Source organism: Acromyrmex echinatior, chromosome 14 (genome assembly GCF_024713525.1).
Source record: "Acromyrmex echinatior isolate Ae372 chromosome 14, ASM2471352v2, whole genome shotgun sequence".
Classification (NCBI taxonomy): domain Eukaryota; kingdom Metazoa; phylum Arthropoda; class Insecta; order Hymenoptera; family Formicidae; genus Acromyrmex; species Acromyrmex echinatior.
This window is the reverse complement of record NC_141865.1, coordinates 9,248,094-9,272,666: the sequence shown is the minus strand read 5'-3', so window position 1 is coordinate 9,272,666 and position 24,573 is coordinate 9,248,094. Positions and strand designations below refer to the sequence as shown.

General features: G+C 31.4%; 3 protein-coding genes across 7 annotated transcripts; 1 reads left to right on the top strand and 2 right to left on the bottom strand.

The window, feature by feature from the left end:
• Window positions 1-163: 163 nt before the first annotated feature.
• On the bottom strand, window positions 164-4,471 carry Nsun5 (Nop2/Sun-like domain containing protein 5). Its single transcript, XM_011060817.2, has 6 exons — window positions 4,166-4,471; window positions 3,774-4,044; window positions 2,088-2,344; window positions 1,710-1,825; window positions 1,367-1,539; window positions 164-1,147 (listed from the first exon to the last, which is right to left on the bottom strand). The coding sequence occupies exons 1-6, from the start codon at window positions 4,289-4,291 to the stop codon at window positions 195-197; spliced, it is 1,896 nt and encodes a 631-aa protein (XP_011059119.1). The 5' UTR covers window positions 4,292-4,471; the 3' UTR covers window positions 164-194.
• Window positions 3,554-24,313, bottom strand: Papss (3'-phosphoadenosine 5'-phosphosulfate synthase). 3 transcript variants are annotated; one of them, XM_087413108.1, is made up of 7 exons: window positions 23,890-24,313; window positions 22,134-22,937; window positions 21,582-22,016; window positions 21,297-21,506; window positions 20,848-21,130; window positions 20,387-20,441; window positions 3,554-3,731 (listed from the first exon to the last, which is right to left on the bottom strand). In XM_087413108.1, coding segments are annotated over exons 1-7 (1,842 nt in total). In that variant the 5' UTR covers window positions 23,944-24,313; the 3' UTR covers window positions 3,554-3,730. The 3 variants fall into 3 exon arrangements, with proteins under 3 accessions (XP_087269234.1, XP_011059116.1, XP_011059115.1); XM_011060814.2 differs by lacking the exon at window positions 3,554-3,731 and adding an exon at window positions 23,384-23,505 and having other exon boundaries at window positions 20,131-20,441; XM_011060813.2 differs by lacking the exon at window positions 3,554-3,731 and having other exon boundaries at window positions 20,131-20,441.
• On the top strand, window positions 6,820-15,978 carry LOC105148846 (Zinc finger protein 62). Of its 3 annotated transcripts, none has more exons than XM_087413102.1 (10): window positions 6,820-7,029; window positions 7,310-7,681; window positions 7,885-8,232; window positions 8,323-8,599; window positions 9,145-9,830; window positions 11,028-11,645; window positions 11,851-12,991; window positions 13,285-13,684; window positions 15,049-15,463; window positions 15,617-15,978. In XM_087413102.1, exons 3-10 carry the CDS (start codon window positions 7,915-7,917, stop codon window positions 15,917-15,919), a joined length of 4,158 nt encoding a protein of 1,385 aa, XP_087269228.1. In that variant the 5' UTR covers window positions 6,820-7,029; window positions 7,310-7,681; window positions 7,885-7,914; the 3' UTR covers window positions 15,920-15,978. The 3 variants fall into 3 exon arrangements, with proteins under 3 accessions (XP_087269228.1, XP_011059117.1, XP_087269227.1); XM_011060815.2 differs by having other exon boundaries at window positions 6,821-7,011; XM_087413101.1 differs by lacking the exons at window positions 6,820-7,029; window positions 7,310-7,681 and having other exon boundaries at window positions 7,860-8,232.
• Window positions 24,314-24,573: the final 260 nt, after the last annotated feature.

The following is a 24,573-nucleotide window of genomic DNA, read 5'->3' as shown; positions in this document are numbered from 1 at the left end:
ACAAAAAATACAAATAAAGAAGCACAGATTTCAGTACTAGACTCTTAAGAAAATTTAACATAGCAAAAAACAATCTCTATACAATATTATCATCTATTATTGGCAATTTTATAAACAGACTAAATACGGAATAAGGAATAACGCGAAGATACAATACAAAAAATATGATTTCTTAACAATATATTTATTTCTATTTAATAAATCTCTTTACTTTTTTTCCTCTTCTTTGATGATCCAATTACAGTTTCTTCCGCTTGCTCTATTTTATGAATTTTATCATTCTTGATTTCTTTATTTTCTTTTTTCTTTTTTATCTTTAGCAGTTCAACTCCAATTTCCTTATTTTGCTCTTTTTCATCATAATCAATTTCTAGAAATGTATTTTCATGCTTCGATTTTTTTTTCTTCGATTTTTTCGTTTCCATGATATCTAATGTTTCCTTTTGTATATCTTTAGATCCATTCAATGCTTTATTAAAATTAAACGAATCATTGCAAATATCCATTTTTTCAACTTCGTTTTTACTTTTTGCTTTTATTTTGCTATCTATGTCAAGTACTTCAAATTCAACAATATCTGCCGATATCTTCATTTGTTCATCACTTATTGAAATTACTTCTTTCTCTTCCTTTTTCTTCTTCTTCTTCTTTTTCTTCTTTTCACATTTCTCTTGTTGGTGTGCGAATGTTTTCGCCATATCATCTTTCTTAATGTTCAAGTTAGTCTCAGTAAGATTCATATTATATTCGTTACCCCCTTTAAGTTTGCATTTTGGCAGAGTCACATCAAAATTTCTCTCAAATACTGCTACGAAAAACCCATTGCAAAAATCATCATTTGGTTTCGAATACAAACATAAATCTCCACAGTTGTATTTTTTCGAGCTGAAGTTTGTCCAGTTATTTTTGAGCAATTGCCTAACTGGTAGCAAACGATAAGCGTTTCCAACATTAGCCAGAACTTCATCTACTACTTCCTCATTTTCTTCGGGATGTAGAGAACATGTGCTGTAGATTATTCTTTTCGCATTTGGAAAATTGAACAGCGCATATCTCAAAAGATAAACTTGAAACGATTGTAAATTTTTCAAACGCTTTAGTTCGGGCATTCCATCCATCTCGCTCTGTTTCGGTCTATCGACAATGCCTTCAATGAAAATTGTAAGATTATATCGTAAATTGTACATAAATAAAAATTATGTCGGTATATTTTACAATTAAATAAATGATTACTTGTTTCAAATAGGAATAATGCGAAGAATCATAAAAAGAATTATTTTCTATTTTCTTATTCTATCCTTTATGCTATTTTTTGATTAACTGAAAAATTTGACATTATTAATTTACATTAAAAGGGAATTTTTACCTGATCCAGAACAAGTTGGATCGACTAAAATGTATTCCACATGTGAATACAATTTTGAATTGAGAGTTAAAACATCTTGATTAAGAGGCTCCACACAGAGGGCATGAGTCTTTTCTAATTGAGTGAGTAAGGTTTTAAATCTTTTAGCATCAATCTCCACGGCATAAATTGTTCTATATATTTAAAAATAATAATTTATGTTAAAGTATCTGTTTCTAAACTTTAATTAGTTTACTTAAATTACTCAATAAAAATAAATATTAGATAAATATAATATATTTCTTGGTTTTCTTTTTTTATATATTATCTAATAACAAATCTGATTGCGAAACAAATTGTGTACCCATTATTTTGTAGTTTTGCTGCCACATGAGTAGCTTTCATGCCGGGCGCAGCGCACATGTCCAACACTGTAGAACCACTAATAGGATTCAACAAGTGCACCGGCAAACTGCTAGCCTAAGTGTGAAATAAGATTTTTAATGTAAAAATGAAACGTATCTTAGATACATTAGTATTAATAATATTTATTTCTACTAAAAAAATTTGGTAAAAGTTGAGTAAATATAAACTTGTATTAAATAATTATAAAAACTGCCCCACATATACATTTTTAGAAGGCTATTAGTTATGTAATAAATATTTGATAATACTAAAATAATCGTACAAGTTACAAAGAAAATATTATCAGTACAGATAGAAAAGATTCTATTATTTATACCTTATCTTGAAGAATAAGCTTGCCACCGCGATAGCCTTCGTGATTATGAAAGATTGTCGAGGGCGGAAAAGCTAACATTTCTGGTATGTGCAGATCTTGTATAAAATACGGCTCTGATAATTGCGACAAGGATTGTAGATATGAAGAATATGTTGTACTTTTGGGTAATAATTGCCATCCATCCTCTTGGAAAAGGGAGATTGCTTTTTCCACTGATAACAGAAGAGTATTGACACGAACGTATCTAGGTCTTTTTACTGAAAAGAGAAAAGGAAAACAATCAAATCTTTTTGAAGAATATTAAATACATTATATAATTAAATGAAATACATTATATATTTTTTTATTTTGATACACACACACACACACACACACACACACACACATATTCATGCATAAGACACACACATATACATGAATAAGATATGCATTAATTTTAAAAGAAAAAAAGGAAAAAAAGTCTGATCTAATGAAAAGAAAGTTTAATTTTTTAATATAGCAAAAGATATATATTTATTAAGTATATTTATTAAGCTAAATTTTCTTTTTTTTCTATGTCTGTAAATGTACCTGCATTTCTTTTTCATTAAAATTTTTTCATCTAATTGAAATCAAATTTACATTAAAATTTAAGTTTGATCTTAATCGTGCACTTAAAATATCTTATCCAACTTTTTATATTTTTATATCATATAAAGTCTGTTATAAATGCACTTATTTTTCAGCATGTAAAACCAGAAGTAGCGCAGTGTTTCTAAGCAAAAGTACACAAATTTAAAGTAATATCTAAATAAGCAAAACTTTATGGAATAATGATAAAAGACAGTTTCTTATTTCTCATGTAGAATACATAGCAGATTTAATATATCATCTTTTGAAAGGGATTTATAGGTCAATTCATAATGTTTTAAAAATAAAGTACCATTTGTTGCTACTTTATTACAATAAAGATTATTCATCATTATGTATATAGTTTTTATTTATATACATTATATATTTACATTTTTTTTAGTAAACTTTTTTTTTCTCCATTGTGCATATAGACATATCAATTACATATATATCCTTTAATTAAGTAATAAAGAGTGCTTGTTTTTTAATTAAATAATATAAAAAATATTTGACATTTTACAATTTTTTTACAAATTCTTTTTTTTTTAGAAAGAAAACTATTTTAATCATCTTTCTTATTTAAACTCTCTTTAGATTCTACTCTAATTTCGTTTTCACTTTGTTCCTTCTCCTCAACAGGCTCGTTTAAAGCCTGATAAACATAACAGGAGATAATCAAGTTCACTGTGATTACAGCAGCCAGTACAGAAATGTAATTAGTCACGGCAGTATCAGTTTGGAATTCTAATATCATAAAACGTTGTATCATAAAGAAAGCAGCAAACGGTAAAGTGAACATGGCGATGCTATAAAGGAACAATGTTCCCAGTACTGCTGCTGGACCCATCATGCAATTGTTCTTTTTGTCACAAATTGATTCCTGATGACAGGATCTGCTTTGATAATCTTGCAGATCTCCAATTTTAACTTGTTTGTGCTGTCGACTGGATAATATTCTGCAGTTGCGAATAATCAGGACCATGAAGGAAAATGTTTTTACTGCACTAGGATGAGTCTTCGAAGATTGAAATTCTGTAAAAATGCAAGCATGCGGTGATTATTAAAGATAATTACCTTTGTCTTTATGATCGACGAAAGTTTCTATGTAGCCGAGGTTTATTGATTCTTCCCGTAGTTTGTTTTCGTAAGCTAGAACAGTTAGAACTGGCTTGGAGCGGTTCTTCAAGCATCTCTTGCGCCATAAGAGCTCCGTTATGAGAACTCTGGCTAACCAGGGATTCAGACGCGGTTGTTCCGTTAGAATTTGGGTCTTGTCAAACAACTGGTCTAACTGAGGTAACGCTTGTAAGGTGTTGACCGCGAGGCCGTATATGCCGGCCACATTCTGAATCGTACACGTTAAATTACATTCTTATAACGTAATTATAAGCAGCATAATTAACGGAAGATCAAATCTTTTTCAATTAAAGTTATATTCTTTTTACGATTATATGTTTTACACTTACAGGATGCTTTTTTTCGTAAATCAACGTTTTTAGGCTAGCACCATCTTCTCGCACGCGGCGAACAATATCGGCCGTGATTTTGTAGATACGCGGGACCGTAACAGAATGCACAAATTCATTCGACATATTACGGATTTCAACTCTTCAAAAATTTTAATCTTTTTTAACCAAGTAAATCTATCATTATTCACTTCGATAGACTATTGTGAATTACTTGAAATTATTTCAAATTGCTTTAAAATCATTCGTCTCATGGGTTAGGTAAGGTTAGGTTTTAGTTCATCTGTTCATTTTACAGGAGAAAGCCTCAAGCCTACTCAAGCCTTAGGGCGTATTTACATCTTGACGCAAAAGCAGAAAACGAAAAAGCAGTGGCCAATCAGAACTCGTGTTGGTAGTAGCAATGGTGCGTTTGGGAAAACGTTATTAACACTACTTCTGTTATTTTATCTTCATTGTTTATTTAAAAAACAAGGAAATGACATAAATAGCGCTAATAGCACCTTCCCGAACGTAGTATAGGTGCGTTCGGCAACTCGCATCTTTCTGCTACATGTCATCTCTGCGTTCGGTATTAACATTTCTAGAGTCAATCGAGCTGCTCGATCTACTCCAGATTCAAAAACCGAAATCACAGAGCTAATGTAGATTTTCACGCCTAAATTAAATTCATTACCTGTATATTTATGATAATGTATCCAACTGATTTGTTAACACATAATGTATATTCATTTCTTTTAATACTTCTATTTTACAAATAGTGTATTTGAACTGTTATAATGTCTGAGTCTACAATCGCTCAAACAAATGCTATCAAATAGAAATTCATGGAATACATTATGTACAATAAGGAAAGTAAGTTTTTAATTCTTTTCTCCTCTTTATGAATTTAAAGTTACGTATTTGAAAACAAAGAATTTGCTAATTAATTTTTAAATCAAAGCTTATGCACATATAGAAAGAAATAAAATCAAATTCTATTAATATATTAAAGTCTCTAATAACGAATATAAATCAAGTGATATATATAACTTATATATAGTTGAAATTTATTTTGCAATGTAGTATTTTTTTTTAAGAAAACACTTTGCATATGAGTCTGCTACATTCATGTGCAACGACCTATTTTTAGTATATAAGACTATTATCAATTTTTAGTAAAGCGAAAGAAATTTTCAATTAATAAAGTATTTTTTATTTATTTATAAAAATAAACAATTTCATTTTATACTCTAAGCTTAAAGGACAGTTTACAGCTCTGTAGCGTCCCAGCAAACAAAATGGATTGAAATGAATTGAAATGGATTCAGCTTTTCAGAAATATTGATTCACGAATATTCAAATGAATACTTTTCAATTCTGAATGCATTTTTATTCATTTATAGGAATTGCATGGAGCATATTTCTTCAATCTAACAATAATATTAGCTTTTTCTGTGCACACAAATACAATTGTGAATACTGTTCAATTCAAAATTTTGAATAGGAAATGAAGTTTTTCAATCCAATTGCATCCAGTTGAATCTAATTGAATCCAATTGAATCCAATTAAATTCAAAAAAAGTATTTGTTATTTAAAATACAGAAAAATAGAAAAAAAGTATTTGCTATTTAAAATATGGAAAAATAGAAAAAAAGCTCAATCCATTTTAATCTATTCTCATTTGCTGGAGTTCGAAATTAATTCTTGGCACTCGGATTGCTCCAAGATTATGTGATCAAGCTCGTCATCTGCTAGCTCTTATCTCAGATTTACATTGCCGAACGCACCTTATAAAAAACCGAAATTGTCAACTACTAACGCAAGTCTGATTAGCTGCTGCTTTTCCGCTTTTTGCTGTCAAAGTGTAAACGCGTCCTAAAGAATCAACTTGAATATCGTCCTATGATTCGTCCACTTTTTATAGCTTAAGGTTTAAAAACTTATTGTAGATCGGGCTTAAGGTGCCATTGTAAGCAAGCGTCAAGCATCTGCGCAGATTGTTGCGCATGAATCTGAATCTCTATTTCTAAGGCTGGTATTCATATTCGGTTCTTATTTTAGACCGTCTTAAATAATGTCTTAAGAAGCTAATACGGCCCTTGGCTTATATCTTAAGACTATCTTAATACTATATTTAAGACAATTTCAAATATAAAGGTCATTCTACATTGTTGTATCGTAGCGTTGGAAACGTCATAAGCATCATGCGACTTTAAAATTGAAGCATCGGGTTGGCTGAAGCAACAAGCTTTATGACTTGCGACGTCTATGATATGATCAATGTAGAATGGCCTTAAGAATCGGCTATGAACACTGGCCTAATCTTACAACCTATCACGAAACAAGGAATGAATTTCAATCGGAATTATTGAATTATTCTCTGCAATATGTATTCTGTTATTCTTGGTATATTTCTATATTTATATTTCTATTTTCTATATTTATATTTCTATTTTCTATATTCTATTTCTATTGTTTCGATATTTTCCTGTTGCGCATGAAAAGTCAGCTTTATAGATCGTGTACATAGCAACACTTGCCACATGATAAAAATTGACACGGTAGCCAATCAATTTACTACTTTTCCATAAAAGCAAAAGAATGATTGGTTGCAACAATTTCCTGTAAGCGTTGCCGCGCCCAATGTGCGGGAGCCATTAGAGGTCTCTAATCTAGATGGCTCGCTCAGTTAAATGCATCGACGCATTACTTCGTGGTGTTTCCAAGCATTTTCGTGGGAAAGCCGCCATTTGCACGCGCCATCTGGCACTCACGGCCAAGTATCGAATATACCAGAGTATACTGCGAATTTAGAGTTTCCTCTCGTCGGAGACAGGATTATTATCGTCGGTATTGTATTGAGGTACGATGGTTTTTGAAAGTACGTCTCTGTTTTCGGTAGCTTCAAGGTTCAAACTTATCCTGTGTTATAACCGAGTCTCTATCTATCCTGAATACGGTTCTTGGTTTGATTCGGTTTAGAATCAAGTTTTTTTTATGGGACACCGAATTGATTTCAGAATTAATAGTCGTAATACATAACACATACACACACACTTTCGACTGATAATATTGCTCAATATAAATTAAATGCAGAATTTTAAAATACAACTATTTTGATGTATATATGTACATATATATATATATATATTTTATTTTAGTAAAGAAAGAGAAGGAAGGAAAGAACACAAAGAGAGAGGGAGGGAGGGGGAGGAGAGAGAGATTCGATGCCGCGATTGATCGAAGAACATTCTGACGATTTTGTGAAAAATTCCAGGAAAATACAAACTTTTTAATCTCTATTTTCTAATTTTCTATATAGACTCGTTATAGTGGTCTATAGAAAAGCACACAAATTTAAATTGATCTTAAAAACAAAACGTTCACTGTGGCGTTAACGATATTAAAACTCGATTGTTTCAAAGTTGTAATATAAGGGAAAGGTGATTATATAGCAGAAACTATATAACAAGCAAAAAACTATAGAATGTTCAGCAATACTATGATCAGCACTCAATTCTTCAATGATCAAGGTATTTTATGTTATAAAGATTTTTTTAATAAATATAAGATATCTTTTATTTTTATTATATTTTGTTTATTATTTAAAATTTTCTTATTAAAAATATCCTAGAAATAAATGAAGATATACATTTTATATAATCTATCTTACAAAAGTAAGAAATATCAAGTTAAAATTTATCACATGCTGAAGAGCAAATATAAATGATTCTAGTATAAGTGAGGAAGGAAAAAAAAGGAGAAAATGTCAAATTCCGAAATCAACAAGCGTGATCACAACTACAGTGAATCGAAACCTCAACATGCTAACAATGGTACCAGTAACACCATTAGCAAAATATCTCAGACAGGGTCTGTTGTTGGTCAAATTCGAGACATAGATGAGCTGAAGAAGATTGCGCCTCGTGTCCGTTTACAGGACACCGAGAGCTTAAATGAGTTGACAAGAATTTCATCTTTAAGTAACAGCAAGTCGCAGCAAAATGATACATCCATTCTCGAAAGGACACGGCAAGAATTAAAAAAATACTGCCGTACCTGCGCTGGCCTAAAACTGCCTTTGGTATAAACATTGTATATTATGATTATTATTTACATTTGGATATATTGGTTATATAACTATAACTACTTTCACGACTAATTTATATTGTAGGTGGACATCTTTAGTGAAAAGGGTATCAAATTGAGATTGAGTCAGCAAATCAAGCATCTCGAAGTTAATCCTTATGATAATAGTTTGTCCACACAGATGTGCATGGACTGTATCTGTGACCTTAGAATGAGTTATAAATTTTTTATGCAGATAAAAAAAGCTGAAATAAAATTAAAATCTATCCATGTCAATCTCACGACTGATAATGCTATGAGGAAGGTAACATCGATCGATGACTCTTTAATAATAAAAGAGGATAAGCTATCATCCTTTTCAGGTATTCTTCTTTGCATTTTTTTGATGTCTCTTTTTAACATATTTCAATTTACAGTGAATTATTGTACGTTACATATAGATTGTTCTTTGAAAGAACATTATCTTATGATTTTTAACATTTTTATTTAGATTTTGCTATAACAAGATTTTAAATAAAAATTTTACTTGTAAATAAATGTCTGTTTAAAAGAATTTGTTATTTAAAGAATTTGTTATTCATCGGCAGCTTTAAAGCTTTTCAAAAATTTGTTCTCAGAAATTATTTTAATTTTTTTATTACTTCTAACTGAAAATTGCTTAGATATGCCCATATTATTAGGAAAATCAAAATCAATCAAAGAATTCAAAGAAAGCCGTAAATTGTTTGATTACCAAAAATATCTCGATATATTTATTACATATCGTAAAGGAGTTTAAAATTGTTCATAACTTGAAAATCTTATTTCTGGAACATAATAGTAAATTGTAACGCTTATTTAACAAAAGAAAAAAAGATAAAAATGATGACATATTGTGAAAATAAGGAAAATTCTTTCTTCTTTTCAGAAACAACGTCAGAATATCAATTACCCTCCACAATTCAACAAAATCTATCTTCATTATCAACAGAGCACGTAAACCAAGCAATTCTTGAAAATCAAATAGATGATTCAGTTCCCAAAATCTGTGCCATTTTTTCATTGAATGAATCAAAAATGAGACAGGACTTTGAAATTGAGAAGGAAACGGAGAAGGAAAAGGAAGAAGAAGAAAAGGACACCGAGGAGAAAGAGGTAATACAGGTAGGAGGAGGAATATTCGAGGAAGTGGCAGAAGGAGAAGATGAAGAATCTATTGAGGAATTTGATCCTGAAGATCCTGCGCTCCTGGTAGATGAAGAAGAGGAAGAAGAAAAATCCCTAAAAACTGTATACAAGTATGATATGGCAGCGGATTCTTATGTGAGAGTGGAAGGAAATGAGGGAATTTCTGTGAAATCTGAAGTCTCCCAGACTTCAGAGAGTGAAAGTCAAAGAGAGGGAATGTGGCAACCGAATATCTTAAAAAGAAAATTAATACCAATGATATCGAATAATGGAGGGGAAGATGAGATTCAAAGTATAGTAGAGAAGCATAAAGTGCAAAAGTTAGATACGAACAGTCTCTTAAATATGAATAATCCTTCAGAAGAAGAAGGAATTATGTACGTAACTGTGAAAGGATCCAAGCCGAACGAGATTCTTCTGGTAAAGGTATGTGTGAGCAAATAATTTTAAAAGAGAAAATTGTTGAAAATTGCGAAAAATTGATTAAAATTTAATTAAATTTATTATATAGTTTTTGTTTTTTTTTTTACTTTCCCATTTTATTATTTTGATGCTGAGAAATTATTTCTTCGTTTTTTTTTCTTTTTACTTATTTTAACACGAATTGTTATATTTTATTTTCGGTCTTTTATCGATTATTAATTTCATTGTATCCCTACAAAAAATCGAGAAAAATTATAATTATCATTCTTTCTTGTTATGTTCCAAATTATATTGCGAATTATATTGCAATTTCCATTTGATTCCAATCTTATTTCCACTATATCTTTTTTATATTTTCTGTTTCCATTTTTTGTTTCCTTTTTTAACTTTATTTTAACTTATGTCATTTTACTTTATGTTTACTCAGGAAGTTAGTTTTTTTCTGTGTTTTTAAGTATGATGTATAAATTATAATTTTATATATATTCCCTCCCAAACATACGTGAATTTTAATTTTAATTGTAATTTCTCAAAAATCGATACTTTATCCACAACATTGATAATGATCTTGCGAGAGGTAGAAATGTTTGTTACTTATTATATTCGGGTCATATAATGTATTGTTTTGCTTATAACCTTTAATAGTTGATTTTTAATCACTCGAATCGTTTCTTACTTTTAATTTTATCATTTCAATTTGATTGTAAAATACTGTTCGAAGTTTTAAATTCTATTTTGTTATTAAATGTGTTGTTTTGACTTATAGTCGTTGTATTTATAATATATAATTGATAATTTTATATATTATTATATATGTATATAATTTTCGCAATATATAAAGATTATGCGTTTCGCGGGTTTCCTCCATGTCCAGATCCATTCTTGGAATCAAGACGAGGAGCAGCCTGATACTAAGCTAGTATCAGACTGCTCCTCGCCCTGTTGAAGTGGACTGCAAGGTTCACGAAACGTTGGAATTCCAAGAATGGATCTGGACACGGAGGAAACGAATAATCTTTATATAGAAAGCACCCGTGGAAGCCTCAAGAATAATTTTCGCAATAGTTAACAAGATATTAATTGCTAAAAATTGCCGAAAATTGCAAAATGGTAGAGGATTTTTCTTCTCAATTTAGTCCAATCTGCCCCTATACAAAAGACTAATTTCCAAACACCCTGTATACTTCTGACTTCTTTCAGGTCAAGAAAATGGACAAACCCATGGAACCAAAACGCGCAGTAGTGCCAGTCTCCGCTGATCTCAAGCCTGTTGAACGTTTTCTCAAACGTTATGAAACACTGACGAAGGATTTTTCATCTCGACGTCCCGACGCTCGTGAACAAATAATTGAGGAACAAATCGAAGAATATAAAAAGAAACGAGAAAAAGTTCTTGGAAATCAGGCGGCAGTAACGTATACCGTGAACGAAACACAAAAAGAAATTCAAGAAGAAGACATTTCTATCAAATCAAATTTTGAAAAGATGGAAGAAGAAATAATAGATATAAAAGAAGAAGATGAAGAAAGAGAGACGAAGAAAGAGGAGAAAATAAAAGATAAAGAGGAAGAAGAAATAAAAGAAGAAGAGGAGAATGAGAAGCAGAAAGAAGAGAAAATGGAGAAAGATGTAAAGATTGAGAAAAGTCAAGAAAGAATTAGTGATAATACAGAAGAACATTCAAAGTTATCGAGAATGAAAAAATTGGAAGAGACAAAGCGGAAAAAGGAAAGTTTGCAAAAGGAACTAGATGAATCATGTAGCGAAGAGAATTTGGAAAAATTAGCAAAAGTCTTGGAGAAAACAGAAAATCTGCAGGTAATTGAAATTTCATTATTAAACATTATTAAGACTACTACTTTATCTTATTTATCTCTCTTATCTATTCCTCTATCATTAATCGTAAAAATGTCCTTGAATTTCTGACATCCTTGGTGTACAAAATTCTTTATTCACATTTATAATTTATTTCGGTTTTTTTAAATTTATCGTTTTATTTTCTTCAATTTCTTTTTTTTTCTAGGAATTCCTAGAATATCTGAAGCAGCGTAAAATCATTCTTGCTCGCCTCAAGGACGAGGATATAATTTCCCTCTATGAGGATCGATTCTCCACAACTATAAAATCATCATCTAAATCGCTTCCAGATCTTATGGAAACTCAACATCCTACCGGTCTTCTTTTCGATCTTATTTCCGATGAAGATAATTATTTAGAATGTGATTATTGTTCCGAAACCTTCCCCAACCGCGATCTCCTTGAAGGACATCTGAAATCTCACGACTACCGTATCCTTCATTGCTGCGATGATTGCGGGGAAGAATTTCAAACTAATAAAGCAAAAAGAAATCATAATGTAATTTGTGTGAAAAAATTTATTTGCAAATATTGCGAAATAGTTCTAGATTCCAAAGGAAAAAAACGTCAACATGAGCAGAAACACGTTGATACTCTTTATGGTCAACTTTGCGAGATTTGTGGTGAAAGATTCAAACATCAAGGAACTTTGGACCAGCATCAGAAGACGCAACACACGAGTTTGGAGAAGATTTATCAATGTCCGAAATGTCCAAAAAAATTTGCTTTCAAACAAAAACTGAGCTTTCATTTAAAATCTGTTCACACTACTTTAAGAGCATATCTTTGTGAGGATTGCGGTGCGGATTTTAAGAATCCCGCGAGTTTAAGACATCATAGAATCAGAAAACATCAACCGGTTGGAAATAAGAGGGAATGTCCAGTTTGCAGAAAATTGGTGCCGTTTTATAGTTTGTCAAAACACATGCATACACACAAAGCTTACAGTATCCAATGTCCACATTGCGACAAGATGTTCAAAAATAGCTCGACTTTGAAACAACATGTGAGAATTCACGAAGATCAAAGACAGTTCCGTTGTGATACTTGCGGCGTTGGATTTAATCGGAGGGATGGTTTGAGACTGCATTTGAGAGTGCACGAAAAAACTGGAAGTAGAGGGTTGAAAGAATGTTCCTGCCAAGTTTGTGGGGAAAAGTTCCCAAATCATTCGACTTTGGTAATTCACAGGAATAGAGAACATAAGGATGGAAAGCAGTATACGTGTCATATTTGTAATAGATCAATGATTTCAACGAGATCGCTCGAGTGGCATATGTCGCATATTCATAATCAGTTAGTACCAGGTAACATATGTTTGATGTTGTTAAATGATTTACACTAAATAATTTATAATGTGATTCTAACATTTTTTAATAATTTTCAATCTATAATACTTTTAGTATTATATATTATTAGTCTATAAAAAAAAATTTACGAGAATATTATTAGAGTTTAAAATAATTATAAAATATTTGCGAGAAACTTGTAGATAATATATGTGAAAGAGAATAAGTGATAAGAAAGAAAGAGAGAAAAAACATTTTAATACATTTTGGATGAAATTTTCGATATAACAGAAAAATTATTTTTCTTCTAGGTATTACTCGCAACGAGTCTGGTCTACCTGAAAAGAAACGGGTTTCTTGCTATCATTGCAATAAGACTTTTAAGACAGAGCTGATACTTCGTACACATATTAAAAATACGCATATGGAAAAGGACCCGTTGAAATGCAGCGATTGTGAAGGTATTTTCAACTCTGAAGTGCGTCTGCGTCATCATTTGATGGTCGTGCACAATCGTCTCGAGGGTACTTTGGCATGTCCTCACTGTCCAAAACGATTCGTGAATCAATTACGGCTAAAGACTCATATGATCTCCCATTCTGAGGAAAGACCATATACTTGCGAGGTTTGTGGTTTCAATTTGAAGACAAAGATTCAGCTGATCAAGCATCATCAAAACCGACACAGCGACGAGAGACCTTTACAGTGCAAGTAAGTGAATTATTATACGTTTATTATTAGGCAGCAAGAAAAAAATTGATTCTTTTAATTTTTATAAACAAAATTACGTCAAGATTATTTTCTTCTTGAAATATTCATATGACAAATATAATTCGTTGTAATTTTTTCTATAAAATATAAATATATTGAAAACGCATTAAAATATTATACATTTGAAGTATTATTACGCATTCAATCTGAAAACTGTCTAATTTGTATCTCTCGCGCGCCCGAGTATGATTTGTTAAGTTTGGAAGATTGCAATTTGTAATCGCTTGCGTCTTGTCAAAATGGAAAAGTTAAAAATAGTCATATATTATATATATATATATATATATATATATATATATGTATGTATGTATGTATGTATATGTATATATACATATATAGGGTGCATCACTAAAATTCGAACAAATTTCAATTTAAATTTTCCGCTATATTGTGCCTCCGCCAAAGGTTGTTGTTGGCGTCCGAGAAAACCTGATGCTTCTAATAAACAGTCATATTCTCAAAATGGACGCGATGTTGAAACCAAGTGCGGAGTATAATCGAAGAGCCGCGATCATCGAAGGCCTTCGCGCTGGGCGCTCAGCAACGGAAATAATTCAGTTCTTTAGATATCCGAGATCAACCGTTTATAACAAAATACGGCTTTAGAACAGTCCAACGAAGGTTCCAGTGTGCCAGCGAGGAAGAGTCACTCGAAAGAACACACCGCAAGGACCCTCGCAGTCGTTGAAAAGGCTCAAGCACTGAATTCGGATGACCCAGGGCAATCGTTGCGCGTTCCGATGGATGTAGTGAAGCCGTGGATGGAAACTGTGGCGTCCGGAAGGCCATATGTTTTTTAGCAGAATGGTGCACCGATTCATACGAGTCATTTGATTCAAAATTGGCTCTCAGACAACGTCGATATGTCGTTTTGGTCCAAGGAATTCTGGCTCTCAACAGCTCAGATTTAAATCCCTTGGACTACTACGTATGCAGCGTAGTTGAAAGCGTCACAAACAAATCTCGGCATCCCAATGTGACGTCATTAAGGACCGCTATTCGAGGCAGCATTCGTCGGCATAGACAGTGCTACATTACAGTGCGTGTGAACGTTTCAGACCGAAAATAGAGGCTGTCGTTCAAGCTAATGGAAGATATATCGAATAATTGTGCTCTGTAAAAGGATCCCTCCCCCCAAGCGCCATGTAAAAGGATTTTTTGTAATATTTAATTTTTCATTAAAAATATTTTGTTTAAAGAAATTGTTCGATTTGTCCGGATTTTGACGCATCCTATATATATATATATATATATAAAATTTACATATCATTACATTTATTTATTGTTTATTCAATATGTTTCAGATACTGTCCTTGGCGATGTAAACAAGTGAGTGCTCTCGTTTGTCACGAGCGTACACATACCAATGAACGCCCATATTCGTGCAGCGTATGCCGGCAACGTTTCAAATATCTCGGCGATAAAAACAAGCATGAACGTCGTCACGAGAGTCTCGGTGGTTCAGGTTTCAAGCGTATTGTACCCGGAAGAAATCTTAAACAGAAGAATTCGAATCCGGCGTGCGTCAATTCCGACGTCGAATCTGATCAGGACGATACCGTTAAGCGCTCGGCAAGTCAACTAGATATGCATGTTACCGAAGAGCAATTCGAGGAACAACAGGAAGGACAATATGCACATTTATCAGAAGGACAAATAGTTAAGTTTGAAGAAGTCAAGTTTGAAAATGGAGAGCAATACGAACAGGTGTATGAACAGGTAAGGCTCTTATTTAGTAGCTTTATTTTAACATTTCTGATTACTATTGTCAGCGAGGAAATGTTGAAGACAATATATGAAGTATAATTCTTATGAACAGATGAATCTTATTGATTTTTTTAAATTTCTTTTGTGAATTGATTGTTCTTCTAGGAGTATGAAGAAACTTCGAGAGAAGCATCGGAAGCTACCGAATTAATTATGAACATAGAAGATTCCAATATGTACACCGAGGAAGTTACGGCCGATAGTATAGAGTCTGGCGCAGAGATAATAACAGATGAAATTATGACGAATGATATTTTGCAATCTGGCACCGCGGTGGTGCTGCAAAGCGAAGACGACTCGGGGAAGATTCAAGTGATACCCATACCAGTGGTATTATCTCTGCCCGACTTGTCCGACGCAAACACTGAAGTTAATCTCCCAACCGCATCAATCATGTATAACAATTAAATTTAACTTCACAGATTTTTTCCTGTAAATTGAACGTATTGATAAAAGATTCAAGAATTTTTAAGTTTTTGGACCCCATTTAATCTCCTTGATTAAATATTGTGGTAAGTATATGCAATTGATATCACGACATAAAAGAACAAAAATTTTGATTTCTCGTAATTTCTATATAATTGAATTCTAATTTCTATATATATAACCATAGGAGAGAGATTCTGTTAAATTTAGAAAATATGTGGTATAACATTTCTTAAATTTGATGGAGTTTTCTAAATTTTAGTTTTCTAGATTTCAGGTTTTTCAAATTTTGTATTCTCAACTAGAAATTTTTTAAATTCTCATAGGGTTTTAATTTTTATATCTTTGGATCATTAAATAATGCAGGATACATAACAAAATTTATCAGTATTTGTTTCATAGTATTTATCAGTCAATCCGGACTTGAATAAATTTATGTATAAATACTGATATATGGGACCTACAGTTTAACGCTGAATTAAAAATCTGTTAATCATCAAACGGAACTATTTTCGATCCCTTAAACGCAAAAAATTGCGTTCTGGGCGCAAGTGGGATTGAACCAGATCTATAGATCGTGAGTCAATCACACCGAGTGGCAAGCCACTCGACGCCTCGGATAATTCCACACTATCACGAAACTAATGTCAGTGAAGACATTATTTCTAGGCATTTCTTCTTATTCTTCCTTACGTTTGGCCTCAAGCCTGTGTTACATCTCTCTCATATGCTTATGGTGTATATGCTAATTATTTAATTGCCACAAGCATATGGGACTTATTTTTAATGCTGGTTTCGAACGGCAGATTTTTCGAGAAGTGTTTCTGTGGGCGAAGACTCCCACAGAAGAGATTTTCCGGCCTTTTTCGAGAGGAGATACGAGCGTAAATATTTTGGTTCCTATCAAGATCGAATTCGAGATCTTTAATGATAGACCAATGCGCTGTCTACCACGCTCGCGCTCCTCTCGCTTCAAATAAAAATAAATAGGATAACAGGATCTTAATAATCATCCGCGTTCTATGTCAACAGAGTCACTGCGAAATATTAACAGACGCAAACTCTGCTTTACTTAGCTATATTTACAGCGTTTTTCCTTTATTTCAAACTTTGAATGCATTTGTCATTAATTTATTTCAAATACAGGACATACAGTTAAAAAGAATAGTTCTAATAGTAAGATTTAAATATTTTTACTACGCGTTCTTGTACTTGTTTTCCTTGCCCAAATTTCGAATTTTTTAAAATCTATCTCTGCATATATTATAGAAATTATTTATTCACTTAAACTCAGAAAATGTAACATAATACAGCTTAAAAAACAAACCGCTTTTTAGTACGTACTTTGCTAATGCTTATTATATTTTACAAAGATAGTTAAAGAGTGACGAACTCAGTTTATATATATTAAGTCTTAAATAAGATGTAAAGTATTATAAGGAAATGCATATTTTTTAATGTCACTGATTATTCTAACGTTCTTTCTTCAGAATAAAAATTGATTTCTAAATAAAACAACGATATATAAATCGATATATCTAATTTTACGAGAAAAAAATTTGCACTTTTATACATAATATGCATTTGCAAGTATAAAAATTGAAGAGGAAAAAAGAGAAGTTAAATATAGTGATGGATGTGTGTATATATATATATATTTTTTTTAAGAGAAGGAAGGTGATTATATATTAATAAAATTAATGTAAGAGGCACTCATAAGATTAGAGAAATTGTTTTAAAAATAAGTAGGCGTACATAATGTGTAACTAATTAACTTTTATGTTAATATAATTATTTATAACAAAATGATAAATTTTACAGCTGAAAGAAAATTAAAAAGACATCGGTACATATATATATATTTGTATGCCGACGTTCTTTTGGCATTCCAATTTGAAATTAAATATATACGTCACTACTCGTTAAAGCGTAATTATTTGCTGCAGCTATGGATGACATAGCAATCAAGTTATCTCAATTTTTTTCTCTGCATTATTACATTCAAACAAATCAGTATTTCTCAATTCGACAAAATATATATATATATATGAAATATACGCAGAAGACTTTCTTTCAGATTTATAGTTGTAAATAGAAACAGCCGTAAATCGTGAATTATTTATAATCGTAATTATTTTACAGTCGTATAACAATATTGTGTAATCTTGCAACGAAATATCTTTTTAATGTTAGGAATTGAAATTTCAAATATCTAGATTTAGTCATAGGAACTTATGCATTTTTCTTCACTTTAAAAATCTATAAATTTTTTATTTTTTAAATTCTTTAACCGCTGCAGCAGAAATTATACTGCAAAATATGTAAAAAAAAATTCAAGGAATATAAAAACATGATCAATATTTTATAATAACAAAATTAAGCAATAATATGGAAATACATAAAAAAAATTTTTTAATTTATAAATCATTCTGAAGAACATATAAAGATTTGATTGTATAAATATATTCAGTTTTGTCATTAATTAAAGAGTTTAAAATTATTTCAATTATAATTATTAACAAGATATAAGATAGACAAAAAATAACGTACACAAGCGTGATAGGAATACTATTTAAACAATATCTTTTTATAAGAAACACTATTATATATATATTTTATATATATATTTTTTTTATTATATACATTTATTCTCTATGTATTTATATAGAAAATATCAGACTCTTCGTACTTCATTTGTATAAAATAAAATTTTATATACAATAGAGGATTATTGTGAATATGCCGGATGATGCATCCGAAAGAATACACTTCGTACAGCACAAAAAGATTGCAAAAACACTATAGAAATATTTCATTGCAAGATTGCAATATTATGTATAATGCAGTTGCGTAGTCTGTTAACTAGTTGACTAAAAAATCGTAACGTTATATAGAATTTAGAAATGTCTGCCTGTCAAGGTAATATAAAATGTATCACGCAAGGCATAATTTCGGTACGATGCACATATATTAATGACAGTGTTATAAATATCTTATGATATATTATACATTCGTTATGTTAGTAATTTAAACGGATAAACTTGAAAAAAAAAGTAGAGATTCAACGTCAGATAAAAAAATCATGTCTTTTTTATATACCTTCTAATATAAAAATAAATTTAATAAAAGTAGCAATGTAACCGTAAATATTATTATATAATAAATAATCAAATATAGTCACAATTGCAGTATATGTCATCATAGTATATGTATATTGAGAATTTAAGTTATGGAAAAATTATTTGGAATTAATCAGAAAAGTACATACATTTATTAGATAAGTAAATGCATATGATTTTATTTTAGTTATGTCAATGGCTATCATTGTATTTGTTAGTGCATAAGATTTTTTTCAGTACCGCATGTAATTGCTTCTTAATAAATCAGAATTGGACTTAACAATTTTTTTTGTTGCCACAATTGCTATGGATCTTGTAATTTTGCAATGTTTCTTTTTACAATGTTTTCACAAAATTGCAACGTGTTATAATGTAGCTAAAGATTCTGTGCTGCATGAAATTCAAATGTATAACGTTTGACATAAAGTTTATAAGTAAAGTTTATTTAAATTTCAATGTAACTTATACATTTATTTGAATTAATATCTCTAAGTCTTCAAAGTATCTATGAAGTTTTTCTGAGCTTATGCTTATTCCAATGATTGAATGTATCTATTTTTGAAAATTCTTCCTAAGTAGAATCGGAATGTTCTTCTCGTCTTGAGAAAAGATGAAATTCTTTTATCTATCATTGTTTTATTGTTGATCGCGAAAGAATTGTATTTCAAATTCATGCCGATTCCGTTATAAAGAAGTTATATATAAAAATATCTAAGTCCAAAAGTAACATAAATATTTTGATTGATAAAATATTCAATATACATTTCGCTAAGAATGCTATATGCGCATTAGGTATTTCATCAATTACAATATTTATATCATATTTTTGTTATTAAAAAATTTGAGACCTTTAACATGCACTTGTAGAGAATAATGCACGTTCAAATTCCATTGATTTTCAACGAATAGTCTGATATTAGTTTTAAAATAAAATAATATATTAATGCTCTGATAAACATGAATCAGATAAACGAATTGTATCTGCCTAAATATAACTTAGTTTTATAACCGTGATTTTCTTTACAAAAAAAAAAACGATCTTTGTACAAGCTATTCTGAATTAACCGCACTATCTTTTTTTTTTAATCTGAGTTTATTTTTTAAGTTACTTCTGAAATGATTTTTCAAATTTCTCAAATCTTTGATAGAGAGGAAAGGATACTTCTTTCTTTTTTTCTCTCATATTTTCTTAAATATGTCAGTAGCTAAACTTCAAATTAAGGTTCGTCAAAATTCATTAAAAATCGTCTGAAGATCAAACTTTTAACACTCATTAGAGTTCAAATTTTAATTTTTGTCTAAATTTTGATAGTATTGTACAAGTACTTGCCATGCTTTAGGTGCCATGAAACCATCCGGAGGATTCTGGCCTGTCTCTGCTAATCCTGTAAATAAAATAATTAATGTTGAATCATACGTACAAAATTTCGAATTTCAAAAGTTTCAATATTATATACAATTTTTCAATTTTTTAAAACATCTTGGAAAAAAAATATAACAAAAACATATTGAGATAATTTGTAGGATAAATTCTATAATGTTTAATCATATGAAACAAAGATGAAGATCAGGCGTAAAATTTATTATTTTAATTTTCTGTTTTATCTTTGTTTTTACCTTGCTGTACCTTGTGTTTATCTTTGTTTTTATATTATTTTATTATTAATGTGTGTCTGTTTTGCTTAATTTTGCTTTTACCTTTCACTAATCATTTTACTTATATTGTTCATATATATTTTATAGAATATTAAAACTTATATATTCTAGAATATATCATAATCAAAAACTCACCTCGCATCTTTGTTCCCGAAATAAACTCAAAATCTTGCTTTCGTTCAGGTTCGAAGAACGTCATCTTACCATTCCGTGTATCATAAGCAGCCACTTTAAATGGAATGATCTCGAGGTTATGAAGACCTCGGGCCATGGAGAGTACTCTGGCGCCATGAGTGGGATCATACAAATTGCCGTCAGGCGTGGCATCTTTGTTTGGGTGTGGTATACCCGCAGGATCCCTACCTACGATGTAAAAATTGGCGCCAGCATTCATCCTAGCCTTTGCGTGCCATTGCACCTGCATAAAAACAATTGTGTTTATCTCATTTATGTTATCATAGTAAGTACAGTAAAAGACGGGATTACAACAGAAACAAAGTCAAAATTTTGTTAGCAAAACGGCTGAACTTAAAAGTCAAATTACAACTAAAATTAAGGCTTGTTAAGTTAGTTACAATTTTCACCTCAATTGGTCCAGCATACATCATCGGGCTGGGAAAGATGGCTAGTAACGTAGAATTAGCATCCAGCACACCTTCGTCTAGAACTGCTTTATGCTGCAGGATCCTGGTGTATAAGGATACATCGTCTTCTTTCGTCCAGCCTCCTAGCGGATGTAGCAGCAGCACAGGATTTTTAAAACCACGCTCCTCCAACAACAGTCTTTTTGTATCCTTATGCGATAAACAAAATGATTTTCATTCATATTGTTATGGAGGAAAACGGTTTGCTTTGAACAGGTGACATACCTGCATAAGAAGCGCATGACCATTGTGAATGGGGTTTCTTAACTGGAAAGCAAATACTGCGTCAGCTTTCATTTTTCGACATCTGGCACGTATCTCATTTGGCGTGAGTCTGTATTTGTCGAGTCCGTCATGCCATTTGATCCTCTCCAACACTTCGAGGTCGCCACCCATCAACCAGTCGCCGGAATCATAAATCATCCTGACATAGGGATGACCTAAGTTGTTAGTGCCAAACTGCCAACTGCAACGCTCCTCTTTTCGATGGAAATAAAATTCCGGTCTTCGTAGAATGGCCAAAACTTTCTGTTTGTGCCTCAAGGTCACAGCAAGAGAATTTTCCAAACGGTTCTTATCAATCGTGCTTATTGCAAGGACAATTGGCACCGATTGGTTCACTTCTTTGCCATCTTCGAGCAAACATCGTAAGTGTTGAGTCTTAAAGAAGAGAAATTATGATGATCCAATGATTGATAGATAAAATCGTATCATTAATTTTCAAGTAATACATCATATGCAGGATGCAATCATGTTTCAAGGTTGCTTAAAGCATACCTGAAGGTATTGATGTTCCCTCATAAAACCTGTTAATGGTGTCGCCCATCCTTCTGCTAAAACTTGTAGCCATTGCACGTCGAGTTCATTAATCTCCACGCATTGTAGAGTTTCTGCTTCCATTTTCATAGAAGCTAGCTTAGAATCCGGAACAAAGAGCTCCTTGATCAGATCTGATGGTTTTATAAACGGCGGAATGATGCGGTGCATCTTTAAAAGCTCAATTACAGTCGAAGCAGACTCCTCAGGAGTGCAATTCTCGGTCTTTACAATTAAATCAGGTTTCGTGGGTCTCTCGTACATTTGATCGATGCCGGTGAAACCTTTAATGGTACCCTGCCGCGCTTTCTTGTAAAGGCCTTTAGTGTCGCGAGCTTCACAAATTTGCAAGGGTGTATCTACAAATATCTCGAAGAAGGGCAAGTCAGCTTCTTTATGAATCTGCCTTGCCATCTGTCTATCTTCTTCAAAAGGTGACACGAAGCTGCAGAGACATATTTGTCCGCTGTCGGCGAAAAGTTTTGCTACTTCAGCCACTCTTCTAATATTTTCTTTTCTATCTTGCTTACTAAAGGTTAGATTGCGATTTAGACCACTCCTAACATTGTCGCCATCTAGACCATAGGCAGGAATACCATGATTCACCAAAATCGCTTCCATTTGAAACGAGATGGAAGTCTTGCCAGCACCAGAGAGACCAGTTAGCCATACTGTGCAACCTCGAAAACCACGAATACTGCCTATAGCTTGTCCCCGTTTAGCTCTGGATACATGATGCGCTTGCTCCGACACGTTTGCGCAGATCTAAAAAAATTTTCAAAATTTTACATAATATATTTAAATTCAAACGTTTTCACAATTTTATTATTTGGAAATAATTTGCTGAAGAAACAGAATATAATTTGAAATTTCAAAAGATTTAATGTGTTTATTGTATTTTTTTCAAGAAAGAACTATCTCATTTCAGACTGAAGAAGTTTAAGTCGTGAAATATTATCACTTCTCAACTTGATATTTTTTGATGGACATGTTAAATTCATATAATTACAGATTTCCATATTAATTTTTTGAATGATTATAATTCTTTTTAGTATAAGTGTCTGAAATTTGTGCTAACAATCGTTTCTGTAATATTACATGTATTTTTACAGTTAAATAAATATTTATCTGAATATTTATTTTATCTATACTCATGGATATGAATCAATTTCAAAGAAAATTATTCAAAAAGGGAGGACAAGTATAATTACAATTTCAACTGAATCTTCGAAAATGAAACTTTCCATAAAAGGTTCGATTCCATGTTTTAGACAACATAGATTTCTTCATAATAAATCAATTTCTCTTCCAGTGTCATCCATATTGAATTATCCTATATAAAATAAGACATTAAGTCTTTCAACAAATAAGCAAAATGTTTTTTTTTCAAATTTAATTTTGTACCATGGTTAAACAATAAAATATTTAAATCTAAAATATGCTTGTTCCTACTTATATCTGTATTCTTGTATTTTTTGTATTTAAGATAAATACAAAATATATACATACATACATATATTTTGAAGAAAAAGATGAAAAAAAGATAATAAAAAATAAATTTGATACACGATATACAGCAGATATCAAGCTAAAGAGAATTATATATGTAATCCATACGAAACAAATATAAACCTTATTTTATAAGTTTTATTATATTATTTTAATTTCATCATGCTGTACGAGGCGAAGGAAGCGATATTGCATAAAATAATCGTACCATCAGCTTTTTATTTGGTGGTGGTGAGATACTCTGCTCGGCATTACTCGACATGATTGTAGCTACTGGCAGTTACAAGTTTACGAGCATATACGTGGCAATTGTGTTAAATGCGACCGAAGGCGACAAGTACGATAACGGATGATGCTTTGTAATTCCATGTTGATAATCACTGACGTCGATTGCATCACGTTGCGATTCACTAAGCTATCTTCGTCTTCTTCATCCTTGATTCGCCCCGATTCTGTCATCGGAGTCGATTAACCAGATATAAAATTCATTAAATTGTATTATACCGCATCGATAATGCTACGAAAGTAGCGCAAAGGTATTAACCATATCGAAACCTGAGTCAAAAAAGGTGAGAATGAGATCATTCATCATTGTATGGGCGTCGCCATATTGAAAATTAGACCTTAGATACTAGCACTATCTGAACTTAAGGAACAAAACTACTTAATATACAGGGTTGGCCATATTCGACGGAAAGATGTTTTTTTTCAATCATGGGAAAAAAACACATTTTTTTTTCTACTCGATCTAACATCTCTGTCATTGCCAGATCTTTCCGTCGAATATGGCCAACCCTGTATATGAATCACTGGTGAATTGAGACAACTTTTAATTAATATTTTTAATAATTTCTACACTTTTTGATTTGCTATATTTTTTTTACAAATGATG

Coding starts and splice junctions, on each gene's coding strand:
- Nsun5 (XM_011060817.2), bottom strand. CDS start 4,291: ATGTCGAATGAATTTGTGCATTCTGTTACGGTCCCGCGTATCTACAAA. Junction 4,045..4,165: donor TTTACGAAAAAAAGCATCCT/GTAAGTGTAAAA, acceptor TGTACGATTCAG/AATGTGGCCGGCATATACGG. Junction 1,148..1,366: donor TCCAACTTGTTCTGGATCAG/GTAAAAATTCCC, acceptor TTTTCATTGAAG/GCATTGTCGATAGACCGAAA.
- LOC105148846 (XM_087413102.1), top strand. CDS start 7,915: ATGTCAAATTCCGAAATCAACAAGCGTGATCACAACTACAGTGAATCG. Junction 8,233..8,322: donor CTGGCCTAAAACTGCCTTTG/GTATAAACATTG, acceptor TTTATATTGTAG/GTGGACATCTTTAGTGAAAA. Junction 13,685..15,048: donor GAGAGACCTTTACAGTGCAA/GTAAGTGAATTA, acceptor AATATGTTTCAG/ATACTGTCCTTGGCGATGTA.
- Papss (XM_011060813.2), bottom strand. CDS start 23,943: ATGTCGAGTAATGCCGAGCAGAGTATCTCACCACCACCAAATAAAAAG. Junction 22,017..22,133: donor GGGAACATCAATACCTTCAG/GTATGCTTTAAG, acceptor CTCTTCTTTAAG/ACTCAACACTTACGATGTTT. Junction 21,131..21,296: donor TGTATGCTGGACCAATTGAG/GTGAAAATTGTA, acceptor GTTTTTATGCAG/GTGCAATGGCACGCAAAGGC.